The 22247-nt window shown below is 42.6% G+C and overlaps 1 protein-coding gene across 9 annotated transcripts in view; it reads right to left on the bottom strand.

Moving 5' to 3' along the window:
- ankdd1a (ankyrin repeat and death domain containing 1A) overlaps nucleotides 1-22247 on the bottom strand; it is a 294535-nt gene that overhangs the window by 253183 nt on the left and 19105 nt on the right. For 6 of the 9 annotated variants that reach the window (XR_006309520.1, XM_043677683.1, XM_043677682.1 and 3 more), the window contains exon 3: nucleotides 2291-2389. The exons of 2 other annotated variants lie outside the window; for them this stretch is intronic. Coding sequence is in view for 5 of the 7 variants with exons in the window: in XM_043677683.1 (XP_043533618.1) it covers nucleotides 2291-2389 (99 nt within the window). In the remaining 2 variants the exon portion in view is untranslated. The remainder of the gene's footprint in view (nucleotides 1-2290; nucleotides 2390-22247) is intronic. One more of the 9 variants, XM_043677685.1, reaches the window with a different exon arrangement.

The raw sequence follows: 22247 nt of genomic DNA, 5'->3' as shown, positions 1-22247 counted from the left end.
CTGCACTAACAAATCCTCCTGCAAGGTTATTGCTTCCATTTTAGTTCAGTTGCAGACTGCCCTGCTTGTAGAGGTTCCACCTTCCCCAGAAACAGTCACAGTGATCCAGAAGTCTAAACCACTCCTTCCTGCATCAACTCTCGAGCCAACATTCATCTACCCTATTCCTCTACTTCTCTTCTTGCTAGCATGTGACACCGGGCATAATCCAGAAATTAAAACCTTTGAGGTCCTGCTTTTTAATCGACTGTCTACTCCGTGAATTCTTGATGCAAGACCTCATCCATCGTTATACCTAAATCATTGGTACTAATGTGTGTCTCTGTCTTGTCACCTTCCATCTTCAGATGTCCAGCAGCCATTTAAGTGATATCCCTGACCCTTGTTCCAGGGAGGCAACACGCTATCACATCTGTGGTCACACAAACGCCTGTCTATTCCACTAACGAATGAATTCCACTAACTAACTAATAGGGGCGGCACGATAGCACAGTGGTTAGCACTGTTGCCTCACAGCGCCAGAGACCCGGGTTCAATTCCTGCCTCAGGCGACTGACTGTGTGGAGTTTGCACATTCTCCCCATGTCTGCGTGGGTTTCCTCCGGGTGCTCCGGTTTGCTCCCACAGTCCAAAGATGTGCAGGTCAGGTGAACTGGCCATGCTAAATTGCCCGTAGTGTTAGGTAAGGGATAGATGTAGGGGTATGGGTGGTTTGTGCTTCGGCGGGGCGGTGTGGACTTGTTGGGCCGAAGAGCCTGTTTCCACACTGTAAGTAATCTAATCTAATGCCCTATTACTATTCTGCCTCCTTTCTTCTTCCTCCCCTCCTATACATTCAAACCACTTGTGGTGCCAGAAGCTTGGCTCTATCTGCACCCCTTGAAGAACCAACATCCTCATCAGCTTCCAAAATGAAAAATCAATTTGCCAGCGGGATCACAGGGGACTTTTGCAATATTTGCCTTTCTCTTGGACTGACTGATGGCCACCCATTCCATTAGGCTGCTGTGTGAGCACCTCTCCAAATGTGCAACCTGCAAAATTCTCAGCTTCACAAATGCATCAGTCTGCAGGCTAACTGCAGACTGGGTGCAGCTGCACCTGGAGTATTGTGTACAGCAGTGGTCATCGCATTATAGGAAGGATGTGCAAGCTTTGGAAAGGATTCAGAGGAGATTTACTAGGATGCTGCCTGGTCTGGAGGGAAGGCCTTACAAGGAAAGGCTGAGAGACTTGAGGCTTCTTTCGTTAGAGAGAAGAAGGTTGAGAGGTGACTTAATTGAGATATATAAGATAATCAGAGGGTTAGATAGCGGCAGAGTGGCTCAGTGATTAGCACTGCTGCCTCACAGTACCAGGGTCCCAGGTTCAATTCCAGCCTCAGGTGTGTGAAGTTTGCACATTCTCCCTGTGTCTGCATGGGTTTCCTCTGGGTGCTCCGGTTTCCTCCCACAATCCAAAGATGTGCAGGTCAGGTGAATTGGCCATGCTAAATTGCCCATAGTGTTAGGTGCATTAGTTAGAGGGTCTGGGTGGGTCACTCTTCGGAGGGTCGGTGTGGACTGGTTGGGCCAAAGGGCCTGTTTCCACACTGTGGAATCTAATCTAATAGGGTAGACAGTGAGAGCCTTTTTCCTCAGATGGAGATGGCTAGCACAAGGGGGCATAGCTTTAAATTGAGGGATGATAAATATAGGACAGATGTCGGAGGTAGAAATAGTAGGGGCATGGAATGCCCTGCTTGCAACTGTGGTGAACTCGCCAACTTTAAGGGTATTTAAATGGTCATTGGATAAACATATGGCTGAAAATGGAATAGTCATATGGGCTTCAGATTGGTTCCACAGGTCGATGCAATATCAAGGGCCGAAGGGCCTGCATTGCGCTGTAAAGTTCTATGTCTGTGTTCTAACTGCATACTCTTTTTATGAATACATCTAGGTTCTTCTAAACATCAAGATGGTAAAAACAATGACTGCAGATGCTGGAAAACAGAGTCTAGATTTGCAATGTTGGAAATCTGAAACAAACGTAGAAAACATTGGAGCAACTCGGCAGGTCTTGGAGAGAAAAAAAGTTAATGTTTTGAAGGTAATCTGACCTTCCCAAGGGTATTTCTGAAAATGGGTCATATTGGGCAAGAAACATTAAATCTGTTTCTCTCCCTACAAATGCTGTCAGGTATGCTGAGTTTCCCCTGCATTTTCTGTGTTTGTTACAGTGTCAGTGGCTGTGCTGATTTAGTGGGTAATTGCAGAACTGCCATAAGGGAAGAGTTAATATGACCTACACTGTCTTGATCATCCACTGAGGCATTGTGGTTGAGAAGAAATTTCACAGCCTGTTCATGTCCAGCCCCAGCTGCCCAGTGTAGAGCTGTTCGGCCTATCTGAAAAACAACATAAAGATGATTAGTTGCCCGTACTGCAGCTCTCATCAATACTCCCTTTGTTAAACAAAAATCAACAGGATTAGAAAATGGGGCATTCACAATGTCATACTGAACTCCACTCCCACCTTGGCACTGCCCCCTCACCTTCTTTTCCAAACCTACCATGTCCAAGTCTACAGTTATAGCCTACTCACCATCGGCACACAAACCAATCCAATTTCCTGCACCCAACAACTGTCAAAACTCCAGAACTAATCCAAGCTGCTGTTCCTAATTCACTCACCCTGGCTCTCAACTCAAAAGCTTGAAGATCCAATTTACAAACTGTTACAATTAATTCCAACTTCTTCATATGTGCCATCAAGGAGTGTGGTGCTAGAAAAACACAACAGACCAGGCAGCATCCATGGAGCAGGAGAGGCGACGTTTCTGGCAGAAAATTGATTCTCCTGCTCCTCAGATGGTGCCTGACTGGCACCATCCTAGACCCTGATCTCCATCATTTGCAGTCCTCACTTTCTCCTTCCTCATATGCTTGACAGGTTTTGATTTACATGAATTAGAGCTGTCACCAGTCCTGGGGAAACACTCAGACATCCAGAGCAGTGTAAAGGACAAAGTCCCCAGTTCTGAAAGCATTGTAAAGAGCCAAGACCTCAATCTAAGACAATGGAAAAAGATTTTGCTGTAAAAGCTGCTCCTTTTTTTGAGATATTTTCAGTGTTGGAGCTGATTTCCTCGAATTCAAGGAGCAGTTATCACTGTTTTGTAAGCTGTTACATTGTCTTGAAACTTTGGAAACAAAAAGGTGAAAACAACAGCACTTTTAAAAAAAGAAAAAGGGAGACAAAGGCAGTGGCCACATGGTGGGAAGTAAATCAACATAAAACTAAGCCTACACTGCTGTCTGATCTAGCAGCGAACCTTCACAACTACTGCCTCTCCTGTTTGATTTTAAGTACCTCTGGAGTTTGTCTAAGAAAAATAAACAAACTAGACAAATTCACAGCTGACCTTGCAGAAATCTGTGTGGAATAATCACAACTGGGGAGCAATTCAGTGGCGAGTTTTTATTTGTAATTCTACAGCAGTAAGTACATTGGGTTCTTTATGATTATATGGTTTTACTGAGATCTGATTTTTTATTCAACTTTAAAAATATAAAACATAGATAGCAAATTAGCATGGAGAGTGTTTTTAGAGCAATAAGACTGTGCTAGTTTCTGGAATGTTGACCGTTAATGTGCAAGATGGTGTGATGTAGAGTGATGTGCTATTCCTGTTGGATGTGGGACATTAGGAAGTGTTTCCATGTTACTGACGATTATGCCTGCAGGAAGTGTATTTGGCTGCAAATCCTATCGGATCGTGAGAATCGGTTAGAGTGGCAGAAAGATGCAACAAGGAATTTACACGATCTAGGCAGTGTGATAGATGCAGTTATAGGAAGGGAGGTAACTGAAGACACAGTCAGGTTGATGGGTTACCTCCAGGAAAGGTAGGAGAGGGAGGCAGGTAGTGCAGGAGTCTCCTATGGCTTTCCATATCTCAAACAAGTATGCTGTTTCAGAAAATATAGGGCTAGATTGACTCGCAGGAGAATGGAGCACTGACAGCCAGGTTCTGGTACTAAGACTGGCTCTCATGTAACGAGGGAAAAATCAGATTCCAAGCGATCGACTGTGATAGGGGATTCTGTTGTCAGAGGCACAGACAGATGTTTTTGTGGCCGATAGTGATACAGCAGAATGGTGCGTTGCCTCCCTGGTGTCATGATGTGTTGGAGAGGGTGCAGAATATTCTCAAAGAGGAGACGGACCAGCAGGAGGTCATTGTTGGAACTAACAACATAGGAAGAGAAAAGGACAAGATTCTGAGGGTACAATATAGGAAGTTAGGCAGGAATTGAAAAAGGTGGTCCTCGAGGATAGTAATATCTGAATCACTCCCCTTGCCACAAACTAGTGAAGATAGGAATAGGAGGATAGAGCAGATGAATGCATGGTGAGAAGCTGGTGAATGGGTAAAGGATTCACATTTTTGGATCATTGGAGTCCCTTCCCAGTCATAGACTGGGACTGTGATAGTCGTAAGGGCTTGGATGGACATGAATTTGCTAAGTGTGTATAAGAAATTTTTCTGCTATGTGGATGCACCTACTAGAGAAGTTGCAAAACTTCACCTACTCTTGGGAAATAAGGCAGAGCAAGTGACTCAGATATCAGTAGGGGAGCACTTTGGGGCCAGTGACCATAATTCTAATAGTCTTAAAATAGTGATGGAAAAGGAAAGACTGAATCTAAAAGTTAAAGTTCTACATTGGAGGAAGGTCAATTTTGAGGGTATTAAGCAAGAACTTTCGAAAGTTGATTGGGGGCAGATGTTTGCAGGTAAAAGGATGGCTGGAAAATGGGATGCCTTCAAAACTGAGATAATGAGAGTGCATAGACAGTATGTTCCTGTTAGGGTGAAAAGCAAGGTTAGCAGGCATAGGGAATGATGGATGACTAGAAAAATTGATTTGGGCATGCCGCTGTTGGACTGGGTGGACAAAGTTAAAAATCACACAACACCAGGTTATAGTCCAACAGGTTTATTTGATAGCACTAGCTTTCGAGGCACTGCCTCTTCATCAGGTCGCAGGAGCAGCACTTTGAAAGCTAGTGCTTCCAAATTAACCTCTTGGACTATAACCTGGTGTTGTGCGATTTTTAACTAAATAAATGAGGTTGTGGTGTAGAAAAAGAAGGAAGCATACGTCAGGTATAGACAGCAGAGATTGAGTGAATGCTTAAAAGAGTATAAAGATAGTAGGAGTATACTTAAAAGGGAAATCAGGAGGGCAAAAAGGGGAGATGAGATAGCTTCGGCAAATAGGGTTAAAGAGAATCCAAAGGGGTTCTACAAATAAATCAAGAGAGAATAGGGCCCCCTAAAGATCAGCAAGGCAGTCGACATGTGAACCTGCAGAAGATGGGTGAGATACTAAACAAGTATTTTGCATCAGTGCTTGCTGTGAAGATGAATATGGAAGATATGGAATGTGGGGAAATAAATACCGACATCTTGGGCCGGCACAGTGGCTCAGTGGTTAGCACTGCTGCCTCAGAGCACCAGGGACCTAGGTTCGATCCCTGTCTCGAGTGACTGTCTGTGTGAAGTTTGCACATTCTCCCCTGGTTTCCTCCGGGTTCTCCGGTTTCTTCCCATAATCCAAAGATGTGCAGGTCAGGTGAATTGTCCATGCTAAATTGCCCGTAGTATTAGGTGCATTAGTCAGGGATAAATATAGGGTATGGGAATGAGTCTGGGTGGGTTACTCTTCAGAGGGGGGGTGGACTTGTTGGGCTGAAGAGCCTGTTTCCATACTGTAGGCAATATAATCTTGGAAAATGTCCATATTACACAGATGGTGGTTCTTGACATCTTAAAATGCACAAAGGTGGATAAATCCCCAGTATGTGATCCCCTTGAACTCTGTGGGAAGCTAGTGAAGTGATTGCTGGGCCCTTGCTGAGATATTTGTATCATTGATAGCCACAGGTGAGGTGCCAGAAGACTGGAGGTTGGCTAACAAGGTGGCACTATTTAAGAAATGTGGTAAGTAAAAGCCAGGGAATTATAAACCAGTGAGTGTGACATCGGTGGTGGGTTAGTTGTTGGAGGGATTCCGGAGCGACAGGACTTACATGTATTTGGAAAGGCAAGGACTGATTAAAGATAATCAACATTGCTTTATGCATGGGAAATCATGTCTCACTAACTTGATTGAGTTTGTGAAGAAGTAACAGAGGACTGATGAGGGAGGAGCAGTGGCTGTGATCTAAACAGACGTCAGTAAGGCATTTGACCAGGTTCCTCAAGGTAGACTGATTACCAAGGTTAGATCAAACGGAATACAGGGAGAACTAGCTATTTGGATACAGAACTGGCTTAAAAGTAGAAGACAGAGGGTGGTGGTGGAGGGTTGCTTTTCAGACTGGAAGCCTGTAGTCAGCAGTATGCCATGAGAATCAGTGCTAGATCAACTGCATTTTGACATTTATATAAATGATTTGGATGTGAACATAGGAGATATTGTTAGTAAGTTTGCAGATGACACTAAAATTGGAGATGCCATGGACATCGAAGAAGGTTACCTCAGATTACAATGGGTCTACATGAATAGTGCCAGAAGACTGGAGAATAGCAAATGTTGTTCAAGAAGGGGAGTAGACAACCCTGGAAATTATAGACCTGTGAGCCTTACTTCGGTTCTGGGTAAAGGGTTATGAGAGACAGGAGATATAATCAGCTAGAAAGGAATAAGTTGATTAAGGATAGGCACCATGGTTTTGTGAAGGGTAGGTCGTGCCTCACAAATCTAATTGAGTTCTTTGAGAAGGTGACCAAACAGGTGGATGAGGGTAAAGAGGTTGATCCGGTGCATATGCATTTCAGTAAAGTATTTGATAAAGTTCCCCACAGTAGGCGATTGCACAAAATACAGAAGCATGGTATTGAGGGTGATTTAGCAGTTTGGATCAGAAATTGGCTAGCTGAAAGACGACAAAGGGTGGTGGTTGATGGGAAATGTTCATCCTGGACTTTAGTTACGAGTGGTGCACCGCAAGGATGTGTTTTGGATCCACTGTTGTTTGTCATTTTCATAAATGACCTGGATGAGGGCATAGAAGGATGGGTTCATAAATTTGCAGATGACACAAAGGTTGGTAGAGTTATGGATCGTGACGATGGATGTTGTCGGTTACACAGAGATATAGATAAGCTGCAGAGCTGGGTTGAGAGGTGGCAAATGGAATTTAATGCAGAAAAGTATGAGGTGATTCACTTTGGAAAGAGTAAAAGGAATGCAGAGTACTGGGCTAATGGTAAGATTCTTGGTAGTGTAGATGAGCAAAGAGATCTCGATGACCATGTACATAGATCCTTGAAAGTTGCCAATCAGGTTGATCAGGTTATTAAGAAGGCATACAGCGTGTTAGCTTTTATTGGTAAATAGATTGAGTTTTGGAACCATGAGGTCATGCTGCAGCTGTACAAAACTCTGGTGCAGTCACACCTGAAGCACTGCATACAGTTCTGGTCACCCCATAGTAGCAAGGATGTGGAAGCTTTTCAAAGGGTTAATAGGAGTTTTACTAGGACGTTGCTTGGTACGGAGGGTTGGTCCTATGAAGAAAGGCGGAGAGCTGCCAGAGGGAGTGGTGTAGGCTGGTACGATTACAACATTTAAAAAGCATCTGGAAGGATATATGAATCGTAATGGTTTAGAGTGATATAGACCAAATGCTGGCAAATGGGACTAGATTTATATAGGATGCCTCGTTGGCATGGACAAAGGTTCTGTTTCCATGCTGTATATCTCTACAACACTAAAGACGCAATAAAAAACAGGAGGAGGAGACTATATAGCCTATCAAGACTATTCCAAATTCAAGATGACCACAGCTGTACTTGGATTTGGACTCCATCTTCATAACTCCTGGTAGCTTGCTTACCTGACAGATCAAGACTGTCTACCTTGACTTTAGATATATATGAAATAGTACATTCAATGATAGTGCATCCACAACCCTTGAAGGTTGAGAATTCCAAAAATTCACACTTCGTTGGCTAAAGAAATTTCTCATCTCAAAATGAGCATGGGTGAGACAAGAACATAGGAACAGGAGTGGGTCATTTAACATGTAATGTCTTTTCTGTTATTCAACATAATAACTTAATTTTTTTTTTAAATTTCAGGGTGTTCAGCTTTGATAGTTGAACATGCTCCAGTTCTTATGGCTCAGTATCATAATCTGTTTCATAAGGCATTTAATATGCAGCGTGGGATCTTTTATGACATTTAAGTGCTTTTATAAATATAAATTGCTGCTATGTATTTAGGAACTTGGACCAATCAGTTTAAATCCTCCTGTAACCTAACACCTTCCTCCTCACTGTCAACCACCAGGGCCAATCTCTGCATCATCTACTAACTTAACTATCATCCCCTCCATATTTTCATCTGTGTCATTTATGAATATCACGAACAATAAGAAACTCAATGCTGATCCCTGTTGTATGCCACTGCATACTGGGCTCCAGTCACACAAACAGCCTTCTACCACTATCCCTTTCTCCTGCCCCTAAAACAATTTTGGATCCAACTTGCCAAGTTACCCTGGATTCCATGAGTTTTTACCTTCTTTCTTAGTTTCCCATGAGGGACTTTGCAAAATGCCTTGCTTATAAATTACATCAACTGCCCTATCCTCATCCAAACGTTTGGCTACTTCCTTGAAAGATTCTACTGGATTAGTTAGACATGACATCCCTCTGACAAACCATTGCTATCTTGCAGACCATCTTTCTCTTTTTCTATTAGAAACTTATAAAGTATGGTATTGTGGTTGCTATCACTAAAACACTCACCCACTGTCACCTTGAACACCTGTCAGCAACATTTCCAGAATTAGGTCCATCTCTTGTATGGTTATCAACATGTTTTTACAGGAAGTTCTGTATATATTTCGAGAAATCTGCCCGCTCTAAATTCTTTATATTACGATTATCCTAATTAATATGGGAGCAGTTCAAAACTTCTAATATAATGATCCTATTATTATTTTTATATACCTTAGTGAATTTGGTGGTAGGATGAAAGAAAAAATTAAAAGTTTCACAACGGTACCTCTGCACCTGCACCTATGCACTCTAGTCTTTCTCTGCCAGTCTCCAGATTTCCTTTCAGTCACCGGCTTTGTGACATTCTAAGGCAAAGTTCCTCATCATGAAGCTCATGCTCCAGCAATGTGTGCACAAAACACATACGTCAATATGTTGCACAGGTGGCCACACAGAAACAATGTACAATCACATTTGTACCTCTGCCATAATCAAGAGCAAGTTTATTCATTCTGTTGTTCCAATCATATTCTGTTCTTTTTTAAATGTTTAAAGTGTTAATGTTTCTATTCTCTTTTCCTGCTGGCAAGATAATCCACACAAACATATTGTCAGATTAAAGCCTCGGCTTAGGAAAATTTCAGATCATTAAAGGAACTTAGTCAGCTTTACCAGTTATCTTCTGCATGCTGTGATGAAATGTCTTATCCCCAGGTGTTTTCAAACCAGAAAAGTTATGTCAGGGTAGAATATATCTACAAATGTAATATAGCAGAAACAGCTACTTTTCTTCAAGATTTATTGATATCAGTAATCAGAATCCGTCACTACACTGATGGGAAAAGAACACAGGAAATCAAGCCCATGATCCATTTGAATGACCAAATTAATTACCAAGTTGGTTGAATTGTCTGACTTTTGCCAATATCTTTGATAGAAGAAACTCACGCCAGTTTCATCAAAAAACAAGAAAATAAAATTATAAACAAACATATCCTTTAAAGAATGTCAAAAATGGATTGTTAATAGCTAATATGTAACCCTAAACTATATCCTCTTTAAATCCGAGTACACATACATTAATCGAGAAATGAATGGACATTCAAGATGGATGGTAACACAGAATTACTGTGATTGGCAAACTTGGTCAAAAAGGAAAAAATTTTGTGGATCTAAAGATCAAAGTACCAATGGAATGAGGTGACTTTCTCAACAGTTTGTTTGTTTTTTGGCAATGATATCACACTGACATCACATAGCTGCAATCCTCAATTACGTATCCGGTCAAACGGACATATGCTTTTGGTTGAGTTAGAAGTTCTTCTTTTCAGAGTCTTTTAATGCTGGTTTTCTTCCACTCACATCAAAACAGAGAGACACCTCTCTTAGCTGGCAAGCTCTCCAGAGGCTTGAGAGCAAATGCTTCCTTCCCTCAGTTTTGTGACTAGAACACGGAACATGAAAGCACAGTACAATACAGGCCCTTCGGCCCTCGATTTGCACCAACTTGTGGAACCAATCTGAAGCCCATCTATCCTACACTATTCCATTTTCATCCATATGCTATCCAATAACCATTTAAATGCCCTCAAAGTTGGTGAGTCGACTACTGTTGCAGGAAATGTGTTCCATGCCTCTACTACTTTCTGAGTAAAAGCTGGAACTTAACAATTTAACCTGTTGCTAGATAGTCTTATAACTCAAAAATGCCAGGTGCCAGTGTGTCTCGTCTGATAGCTCCTGCTGATAACCACATACTATCCTCCTTCAGTTGATGACTTAGTGCTCCTTTACGTTGAACAACACTTGGAAGAAGCAATGAGGGTGGCAAGGGCACAGAATGTACTGTGGTGAGGGATTTCATGTATGCCACCAATCATAGCTCAGCAGCACACAACAATGCAAAACAGGGACAGGCTCTTCAGCCCAGCATGTCTATGCTGTCCATGATAAAATTCTAATCCAATCCCAGCTGCCTTCAAATGGTCCATTTCCCTCTAATCCCAGCTTATTCATGTGTCTGCTTAAGTGCCACTTAAACATTGCTTTGTATCTGCTTCTACCACTTTCCCCTGCAGCGTGTTCCAGGTACCTACCACTCTCTGAATCAAAAACATGCCTCGCACATAGAACATTACAGTGCAGAAAAGGCCTTTCAGCCCTCGATGTTGCGCCGACCTGTGGAACCGATCTGAAGCCCATTCATCCGTATGCCAATCCAATGACCATTTAAATGCTCTTAAACTTGGCTAGTCTACTACTGTTGCAGGCAGGGCATTCCACACCCCTACTACTCTCTGAGTAAAGAAACTACCTCTGACATCTATCCTATCTGTATCACCTCTCAATTTAAAGCTATGTTCCCTCGTGCTAGCCATAAATATCCAAAGAAAAGGGCTCTCACTTTCCACTTTATTTTATATGTCTCAATTAAGTCACCTCTCAACCTTCTTTCCTCTAACGAAAACAGCCTCAAGTCCCCCAGCCTTTCTTCACAAGACCTTCCCTTTATAGACAACATCCTAGTAAATCTCCTTTGAACCTTCCACATCCTTCCTATGATGCAGTGATTAGAACTGTATGCAATACTCCAAGTGAGTTTTGTGCAGCTGCAGCATGACCTCATGGTTCCAAAACTCAATCCCTCTACTAATAAAAGCTAACACACTGTATGCCTTCTTAACAATCCTATCAACCTGGGTAAAAACAAGGAGTGCAGATGCTGGAAATCAGAGTCTAGATTAGAGTGATGCTGGAAAAGCACAGCAGTTCAGGCAGTATCAGAGGAGCAGAAAAATTGACATTGCCTGCACCCTGCCTCTATTCCTGATGAAGGGCGTTTGCCCGAAACGTCGATTTTCTTCTCCTCGGATGCTGCCTGACCTGCTGTGCTTTTCCAGCACCACTCTAATCTCAACTCTACAAACCTGGGTGGCAACTTTCAGGGATCTACGTACTGAGATCTCACTGCTCATCTATAATACCAAACATCTTACCATTAGCCCAGTACTCTACATTCCTCTTACTCCTTCCAAAGTGAATTGCCTCACACTTTTCCACATTAAACTCCACTTGCCACCTCTCAGTCCAGCTTTGCAGCTTATCTATGTTCCTCTGTAACCCACAACATCCTTTGGCACTATCCACAACTCCACCGACCTTAGTGTCATCTGCAAATTTACTAACCCATCCTTCTACAACCTCAATCAAGTCATTTATAAAAATGACAAACAGCAGTGGACCCAAAACAGATCCCTATGGTACACCACTAGTAACTGAACTCCAGGATGAACATTTCCCATCAAGCACCATCCTTTGTCTTCTTTCAGCTAGCCAATTTCTGATCCAAACCATTAAATCACCTTCAATCCCATGCTTCCTTATTTTGTGCAATAGCCTACTGTGGGGAACCTTATTAAATGCCTTACTGAAATCCATCTACACCAAACCAACTGCTTTACCCTCATCCACCTGTTTGGTCACCATCTCAAAAAACTCAATAAGGTTTGTGAGGCAATACCTACCCTTCACAAAACCGTGTTGATTATCCCATTCGACTTAGACTTCTGAAACAGCCTCCCATGACAAATGTTGTCAAATGTTTTAATAAAGTCCATGTAGACAACATCCACCTTCCTCATTTCCATGAAAAACTCAATTAAATTTGTGAAAAAAGACTCCTTGACACAAAGCCATGCTGACTGTCCCTAACAGATCCATTCTTTCTCAATGCAAGTAAATTCTGTCCTTAAGAATCTTCTCCAATAATTTCCCCAACACTTATGTAAGGCTCACTAGTCTTTAATTTCCTGGAATATCCTGTTGCTCTTCTTAAACAAATGAACAGTACTGGCTAGTGTGCAGTCTTTTAGGACTTAGCCTGTGGCTAAAGAGAATAGAAAGATCCCTGTCAAGGCCCCAGCAATCTCCTCCCTCACCTCTCTCAGTATCCTGGAATAGATCCCATCAGTACTGGGGACCTACCTACTTAATGTTTTTCAAAGCTTCCTTCTTAATATCGACTTACTCCTCCTTAATGATACTATCATCCATGTCCTTCCCCTTGGTGAATATGCAAAGTACTCATAAAGGACTTCACCACTTCCTCTGGCTCCATGCATAAATTCCCTCCTTTGTCTTTGAGTACACCAACCCTTTCCCTACCTACCTTCTTGTTCCTAATACATATAAAAGGCCTTGGGGTTTTCCTTAATCCTACTTACGAGGAACATTTCACAACCCCTTTTAGCCCTCCTAATTCTTACTTAAATTCTTTCTTGCCTACTTTATACCCCTCAAGTATATCTGGCTTTGTCTGATTTCAGTTTCCTAAACCTTACATAAGTTTCCTTTTTCTTTTTGACTAATCTTTCATCTAGTATTCCCAAATCTTGCCACCTTTTCTTTCATCCTCACAGGAACATGCCAGTCCTGAACTGTGATCAACTGGCCTTTAGAAGTCTCCCATGTTGATGTGGATTTCCCCTCAAACAGCTGGCCCCAATCTAATTTCTCCAGTTCCTGGCTAAGACTGTTGTAGTTAGCCTCAACTAACAACCAGTCTTATCTTTATTAAAAACTATCTTAAAGCTTTTGGAATTCTGATCACTGTACCAAATAGACTCCTGAAATTTTGATCACAGGGAAGGGTCATTCCCCATTACAATATTTAGTATAGCACTTCCCCAGTTGAACGATATACATGCTGTTTCAAGTAAGCCACTTGGATGCACCTAGTAAATTCTGCCCCAAGTAAGCCTTTGGAATGAAGGGAGCCCAAGTCAATGTAGGGAAAGTTAAAATTACCCACTACAACAACCCTGTTATTTTTACATCTTTCAATGACTTGTGTTCAAATCTGTTCCTCTATCACCTGCTGAATATTAGGAAGCCTACATTATAACCCTATCAGAGTGACTGCATCATTCTTATTTTTCAGTTTAATCCATATGGATGAGCCCTCCAAGATGTCCTCTCATGGTGCAGATGTGGCATTCTCCTTAAACAATAATGCAATATCCCCCTTTTACAGCCTTCTCTATCACGCTTTATACACCTAAACCCCGGAATGTTGAGCTGCCACTTCTTCCAATCAGAGTTTCTGTAATGGCTACAACATTATAGTCCCGGGTGCTAGGCTCATCTGCCTTACCTGTTTTACTCCTTACATTGAAAGAAATACAATTCAGACTGCCAGTCCCGCCGTATTCATTAACCTAGCTCTGCCTGTTCTTTCTATTAAATTTTACTTTACCTGACTGTTCTTCCTATTAGACTTGTCAGCAGCACGACTGGTTAAGCTGACCAAAACCTCAAGAATATTGTCGTTACACTGGATCTGCAGCAGGTGGTGATGGAACCAACAAAAGGGAAACAATAAACCACCTTCTCATCAATTTACCTGCTGCAGATACTGATACTGTCACGGAGACCTTATAGAGATGAAATTTTGCCTTTACACTGATAATACCTTATGTGACACTATCACCATGCTAAACAGGACAAACTACAAACAGATTCAGCACATCAAGATTGGGCATCCACAAAGCACCGTGGGCCATCAGTAGCAGCAGAATCATACTCCAATTCAATCTACACACTCATGGCCAGGATTAACTCCACTTTACCATTACTATTACCATCAAGCCAGAGATCAATGATGAGTCACTAAAGGAGAAAGCTTTATAAATATCCCCATCCTCAATGATGGAGCCCAGTGTATCAGTGCAAAAGACAATACTGAAGCATTTATAATAGTCTACAGCCAGAGTGCTGAGTGGATGATCCATCTTGGCTTCCTCTAGAGGTTCTAAGCATCACAGATGCTAGTCTTCATCCAATTCAATTCTCCATGTGATTTCAAGAAACAGCTGGAGACAGTGAAAATAGCAAAGAGTATGGATCCTGACAACATTCTAGAAGTTACCGCATCCCTAGTCAAGCTGTGTCAATACAGCTACAACACTGGCATCTATCTGACAATGTGGAAAATTGCCCAGTTTTGTCCTGTACACAAAGGACAAAGCTAACCCAGCCATTTACCATTCCATTATTTTATCATCAATAAAGTGATAAAAAGTGATGTCAACAGTGCCATCAAGCAGCACCAGCTCAGCAATAATTCGCTCAATGAGCCTCAGTTTGGGTTTCACCAGGATTTCTCAGCTCCTGAGCTGAAAATGTGTTGCTGGAAAAGCGCAGCAGGTCAGGCAGCATCCAGGGAACAGGAGAATCGACGTTTCGGCCATAAGCCGTGAAGAAGGGCTTATGCCCGAAACGTCGATTCTCCTGTTCCCTGGATGCTGCCTGACCTGCTGCGCTTTTCCAGCAACACATTTTCAGCTCTGATCTCCAGCATCTGCAGACCTCACTTTCTCCTTTCTCAGCTCCTGACCTCATTACAGCCTTGGTTCAAACATGAACAAAAGAACTGATTTCCAGTGGTGAGGTGAGTGAGGTGAGGTGAGGCCCTTGATATCAAGGCCACATTTGACTGCATGTAGCATCAAGAAGCCTAAGCAAAATTTGAGTCAGTAGGAAATAGGGGGAAAACTCCCCACTGGTTGGCGTTATACCTGGTATAGAGGAACATGGTTATCGTTGTTGGAGATCAGTCATCTCAAGTCCATGGCACCTCTGCACAAGTTCTTCAAAATAGTGTCCTATGCCTAACCATCTTCACTGCTTCATCAATGACCATAGACAAGATAATGAAGAAGGTGCTTGGTACTCTTGCCTTTATTGGTTAGTGCACTGAGTATAGGAGTTGGGAATAATACCTTTGGATTACTGCATTCAATTCTGCTCTCCCTGCTATAGGAAAGATGTTGTGAAACCAGAAAGGATTCAGAAAAGATTTACAAGGATGTTGCCAGGGTTGGAAGGTTTGAGCTCTAGGGAGAGGCTGAATAGGTGGGTCTATTTTCAGCTATTTTCCATGGAGGGGTGACCTTATAAAGGTTTATAAAATCATGAGGGGCATGGATAGGATAAATAAACAAGATTTTCTCCGCAGGGTGGTCGAGTCGAAAACTAAACGGCATAGGTTTAAGGTGAGAGAGGAAAGATTTAAAAAAGGACCTAAGGGGCACTTTTTTCATGTAGGGGGTGATGCACGTATGGAATGAGCTGCAAGAAGAGGTGCTGGAGGCTGGTACAATTACAACATTTAAATGGCATCTGTATGGATATTTGAATAAAGGGTTAAGGGGAATATGGCCAAATGCTAGCAAATGGGACTAGATTAATGTACAATATCTAGCGGGAAGGACAAGTTGGACTGAAGAGTCTGTTTTCATGCTGTACATCTCTATGACCCTATCATAAGGTCAGAAGTGGGGATGTTTGCCCAATGTGTAGCACCATGTGCAGCTCCTTAGGTACTGAAGCAGTTCATGCCTAAATGCAGAAAAACATGGTCAATATCTAGGCTTGGGGTATTAATATACGTGCTATACAAATGCCAGGCAATAGCTACCTTCAGTTCACCTATTAATCAATGGTGTTACCATCTCTCACTCCCCACAGATTACGACTGACCAGATTCTCAACTGGACTAGCCAGAAAAATACAATGACTACAAAAGCAGGTCACAGGCTGGGAATACAATGCGATTAGCACACATACAGATGCCCCAAAGCCTGTCCACCTTCTACAAGACACAAGTCAGGAGTTTGATGGAATTGCCCGCCACTTGTCTGGACAGAGGGACCCTGGAATTCAGTTGCAAGGTTCTTTGACAGTGGAGTCACAGGTAATAAGACTTTCGGCACACTGGACTTCATCAGTCAGGGCACTAAGTGTAGAAGTTGGGGAGTTATGCTGCAGTTATAGAGGATGTTGGTGAGGCCGCACTTGGAGTATTGTGTTCAGTCAGGACATGGAGTATAGCTTCAACAACCCTCAATAAGCTTGACACCCACCAGGTCAAAGCAGCTCACTTGATTTGCATCATATCAACAAACGTTCAAGACACTCCACCAAGAAAGTGCACACTGCTGCTACTGCGCAATCTACAAGCTGCACTATAGAAATTTGCCAAATCTCCTCAGACAGCACCTTTCATACCCATCTAGAAGGACCAGGGCAGCAAATACATGGGAACAGCACTGGCTGCAAGCTCTTCCCCCACGTTATTCACCATCCTGACTTGGAAATATATCATTCTTTCTTCACTCTTGTTCCATCAAAATCCTAGAATGGTCTCCTTAACAGCACTGTGTCTCCTCCTATAACACACAGCCTGCAGCAGTTCATGAGGGCACCCCCTCCAGAGCAAATAGGCACAGGCAATAAATACTAGCCCAGCCAGCAATACCAGGCCCATGACTGAATTAAAACAATTGCAGAATATTGTCATCTAGCTGTAGGGTCATGAGGATTAAAGCTTGAACTCCAATCTATTAATGTTATGATTCATTTTCATATGATAAAGCTTCTACTTCAAATTTATATACCATGTTTAAATCCACACTTAAAAACAAGTAGATATTCATTCAAATGAAATTTAAAGAAAACTATAGTCACAATCTAGTATATGCTCTTTATAATGCCTTTGTTTCAACTTCGCAGAAGTGGAATTCTATTAGAACCCAACCTTTGCTTGTGTCTGAATACAACTGTGTGCTTGTACTACTTGTGTTACCTTATAACTTGTCTCTGTAGCAGTATTTGTATGCTCACAAAAACATGTCTTATTATTTTGCTTATACTGTTTCTTTCATCAATTCTTATAACTGTCATGCTCCTGTCTGTCTTCTGTAACAGGGATCTGGCTAATATCAAAAGTTCCTAAGTGTCCCATGTTTTTCAGTATATGGCTTTGTGGCACTGAATCAAAAGCTGGCTTTAAAAGTATTTTGTCAGAAGTATTTCTTATTAATTAATTATTTCACCAGGGTGGCTCAGTGGTTAGCACTGCTGCCCCAGGGACCCAGGTTTGATTCCCCCCTTGGGCGACTGTCTGTGTGGAGTTTGCACATTCTCCCCGTGTCTGCGTGGGTCTGCCAGTTTCCTCCCACAATCCAAAGATTGCAGGTCAGGTGAATTGGCCATGCTAAATTGCTCATAGTGTTAGGTGCATTCGTCAGGGTGGGTGAGTGGGCCTGGGTGGGTTACTCCTCAGAGGATCAATGTGGACTTGTTGGGCTGAAGAACCTGTTTCCATACTGTAGGAAATCTAATCTAATCATAAAAGCATCATACATTTCAAATCAAATTTTGTAGAGGTAGTGGTCAGAAACATATTGCAAAGGATGGAATTAAGTTTGCTTGTCCAAAAATTTAAATTCTGCCAAACAGCAGGAATTTATCATCTCTGCCTCATCTCAGCTCTAAATTATACTTCCTTATGCTTAGACTGTGCATATTTGTTCTAGATTCCTGAGAAGGGAAAGCGACCTCCCTGTATCCACCCTCTCAAGAACCTTCTGAATCTTTTATGTTTCAATGGTGAATGGTAGGGCCTTAAGGAGTGTACTAGAACAAACTGATGTTAGAATTCAGTTGCAAGGTTTTTAGACAGTGGAGTCACAGTTAGACAGGGCAGTGAAGAAAGCTTTTGGCACACTGGACTTCATCAGTCAAGGCACTGAGTACAGAAGTTGGGAAGTTATGTTGCAGTTGTACAGAACATTAATGAGGTTGCATTTGGAGTATTGTATTCAGTTTTGGTCACTTTACTATATGAAGGATGTTAACAAACTGGAAAGAATGTGGAAGAAATTTACAAGTATGTTGCCCGGACTCAAGGATCTGAATTATAGGAAGATGTTGGACAAGCTAGGTCATTTTACTTTAGAGCGTAAGAGACTGAGGGGGGGTCTTCACGAAGTATATAAGAGGCATGAATAGGGTGAATGTATTCAGTCTTTTTCCCAGGGTTGGGGAATTGAGGGCTAGAGGGCATCAGTTTAAGTTTAAAGGGGAAAAAAATGAAAGGCAACCAGAGGGGCAACATTTTTTACACAGAGCAGTACACATATGGAATGAGCTGCCATTGGAAGAGGTTGAGGCAGGTACATTAACAACATTTAAAAGGCATTTGGACAAATGCAAGGAAAAGTAAAGGAGGATATGGGCTAAGTGCAGGGAAATAGAGTTAGCATGAATCGACATTTTGTTCGATGTGGACCAGTTTGGGCCAAAGGGCTTGTCTCCATGCTGTATGACTCTCTGACCTCCCATTCTTATATAACCTGGACAGCATAAACACAATTTACTCAGCCTCTCATCATAGGACAGCCCCCTTCATTCCAAAGACCGATCTACTGAATCTTTGCTGCAACGATTCCAGTGCAAGTAAAAACTGGGCAGCATGGACAAGTTGGGCCGATGGGCCTGTTTTTATGTTGTCGACCCCTCTTTCCATAACTGAGTCAAAATTGCATACAGCTTTCTTGATAACGTTCATAGAATTTTTCCAGCATGCAAAGAAGCCCTTCAGCACATCATGTCTGGGCCAGTCATCAAACATCCATCTATTCTAATCCCTTTCACAAGTAGTTGACCTGTAGCCTTGTATACTAAACATTTCAAGTGGTCATCTAAGTAAATATAAATGTCTTGAGGGTTCCTGCCTCCACCACCCTTTTGTGCAGTGAATTCCAGATACCCAGTATACTTTCGGTGAAGAATTATTTTCCTCAAATTGCCTCTAAGTCTCCTGATCCTTATCTTAAAACCCCTTAGTTAATGAACCCTTTCATGACGGGAAATGGAACAACCTTGTCTATGCCCTTCAGAACTCCCCTCAGCTGACTGTACTCCCTTGCTTTGTAAGTCATTCCAAAATGCATCACCTCACACTATTCAGAATTAAATTCTATTTGTTACTGTTCAACTCATCTGACTAACCCTCCTAGCTGAAAATGTGTTACTGGAAAAGCGCAGCAGGTCAGGCAGCATCCAGGGAACAGGAGAATCGACATTTCGGGCATAAGCCCTTCTTCAGGAATGAGGAAAGTTTGTCCAGCAGGCTAAGATAAAAGGTAGGGAGGAGGGACTTGGGGGAGGGGCGTCGGAAATGTGATAGGTGGAAAGAGGTCAAGGTGAGGGTGATAGGTCAGACTGGGGTGGGGGCGGAGAGGTCAGGAAGAAGATTGCAGGTTAGGAAGGCGATGCTGAATTCGATGGATTTGATGAGACAAGGTGGGGGGAGGGGAAATGAGGAAACTGGTGAAATCCGAGTTCATCCCTTGTGGTTGGAGGGTTCCTAGGCGGAAAATGAGGCGCTCTTCCTCCAACCGTCGTGTTGTTGTGGTCTGGCGATGGAGGAGTCCAAAGACCTGCATATCCTTGGTGGAGTGGGAGGGGGAGTTGAAGTGTTGAGCCACAGGGTGGTTGGGTTGGTTGGTCCGGGTGTCCGAGAGGTGTTCCACCTATACTGTCAAGCAATCTAAGGCTTTCAAGCTTGATACTTATCAGACCACCAAATTTTGTGCCTTTTACAAGTTTACTGATCATCTGTCCAGCATTCATGTCGAGATCATTAATGTAAACAACAGCAACGGATACAGCACTACACCCTGTGGTACACCACTCGACACAGCCTTCTAGTTACAAAAACACCCTATGACCATTACCCTTCACTTACCGCCACTGAGTTAAATCTGGATACAATTTTCCAAATTGCCCTGAATCACATGGGCTTTTAGCTTCTTAACCAGCCTGTTAGGCAAGGCCTAGTCAAAAGCCTTAACGAAGGTTATGTAAACTACATGAACTGAAGTATCCTCATCTACAGATCTCCTTGAAAATTCCAATCACATTTGTTACATGATGTAACCATTATTAAGCTATGCTTAGATTAGATTAGATTCCCTACAGTGTGGAAACAGGCCCTTCACCCCAACCAGTCCACACTGACCCTCCGAAGAGTAACCCACTCAGACCCATTTCCCTCTGACTAATGCACCTAACACTATGGGCAACTTAGCATGGCCAATTCACCTGACCTGCACATCTTTGGCCTGTGGGAGGAAACCGGAGCATCCGGAGGAACCCATACAGACACGGGGAGAAAGTGCAAACTCTACACAGACAAGTCACCCGAGGTTGGAATCAAATCTGGGACCCTGGTGCTGTGAGGCAGCAGTGCTAACCACTGAGCCACCGTGCCGCTCCCGTGTACATGTTGACAATCCTTGAATAATCTTTGCCTCTCTAAGTGGAGGTTAATTCTGTCTCTCAAAATTTTTCCCAACAGCTTCCATAACATAGACTTTAGACACGCTAGCCTATAATTCCGTGGCTTATCCTGATCAACCTTCTTGAGGAATGGTACCATATTGTCTGCCCTCAGCTTTGAGAAAGTCTATAGCCTTAAAACTTGTCTTTAAACATTTGGACTAAAATGTAATGCTGAATTATAGAACACATTTGCTGCACTAGAAAATAGACAGGCAGGAAGGCTCAGAAAAAGGTGGTGGGGGACTCAAGGAATGCAGAAGATAGGGGTATCTGGGCTCACCAAGTGATAACAGGATGCTGCGAGGCAATTAAAAACATTTGCCTTGGTGAATCTGTGTGAACAGGACACCAAGTGATAACATTCACAGCCGTTCCCTTGTAAAATTAATGAGTGTTTGATTCTGACCCTGAAATGAAACGCAGTACTATCAAAAGCCTTGTAATTAACAGTCAGGTCCTGTCAATTATAATGAATTCTTATTACCCCTTGCAAGCGGGGTAGACACAGAGAAAAAAACATCTTTGCTGTTACAAGACCCTGACTTGAGAGTTCAAAAGGACACCAGAGAGAGAGAGACCATTTTAGTGCTGAGTCTGCTGAAGCCAGTAGAAAATTAACTCTTAGTGCTTACCTGCTTTGCAAGCGGGGTAGACACAGAGAAAAAAACATCTTTGCTGTTACAAGACCCTGACTTGAGAGTTCAAAAGGACACCAGAGAGAGGAGAGAGACCATTTTAGTGCTGAGTCTGTTGAAGCCAGTAGAAAATTAACTCTTAGTGCTTACCTGCTACGGATTGAATTTAATTGCATTTGGGACTTTATGATGATATGGAGTAGCCATTACCGGTTATTAAATACAAACTCTGTAAAAGGTAATATTAATGAAGCTTTACCTTACTTGCTAATCTTGCAGACCATTCTACAGACCTTGCAGACTGCCCCACTGTCATTTCTAACTACAGAGGAACATCAATTTTCCGAAAATCAGATTATCCGAAGGAGATCTCTAGGTCCCGATGGAAACATTACAACAAAGACGTATTTCCAACAGTGATCGCGTCTTTTGTTTACATTAATTAAACAGGCACCACCTCCAAATGACTGACTGCGTGCCCTCTCTCTCTCTCCCCACACTTTCCCTGGAAAGTTGTGTGCGCGGATGCAGGTGCACGTGCGTGTGTGTGCATGTGTGTCCACTATTTGGAGACTTGCCCCACAAAGGCAACTGCAGCAGTCTTGTTGGTGTACAGTCAGCTGACCCGGAGAGAGGACGGG

Source organism: Chiloscyllium plagiosum, chromosome 36 (assembly GCF_004010195.1).
Source record: "Chiloscyllium plagiosum isolate BGI_BamShark_2017 chromosome 36, ASM401019v2, whole genome shotgun sequence".
NCBI lineage: Eukaryota > Metazoa > Chordata > Chondrichthyes > Orectolobiformes > Hemiscylliidae > Chiloscyllium > Chiloscyllium plagiosum.
This window is presented reverse-complemented; position numbering and strand designations above follow the sequence as displayed.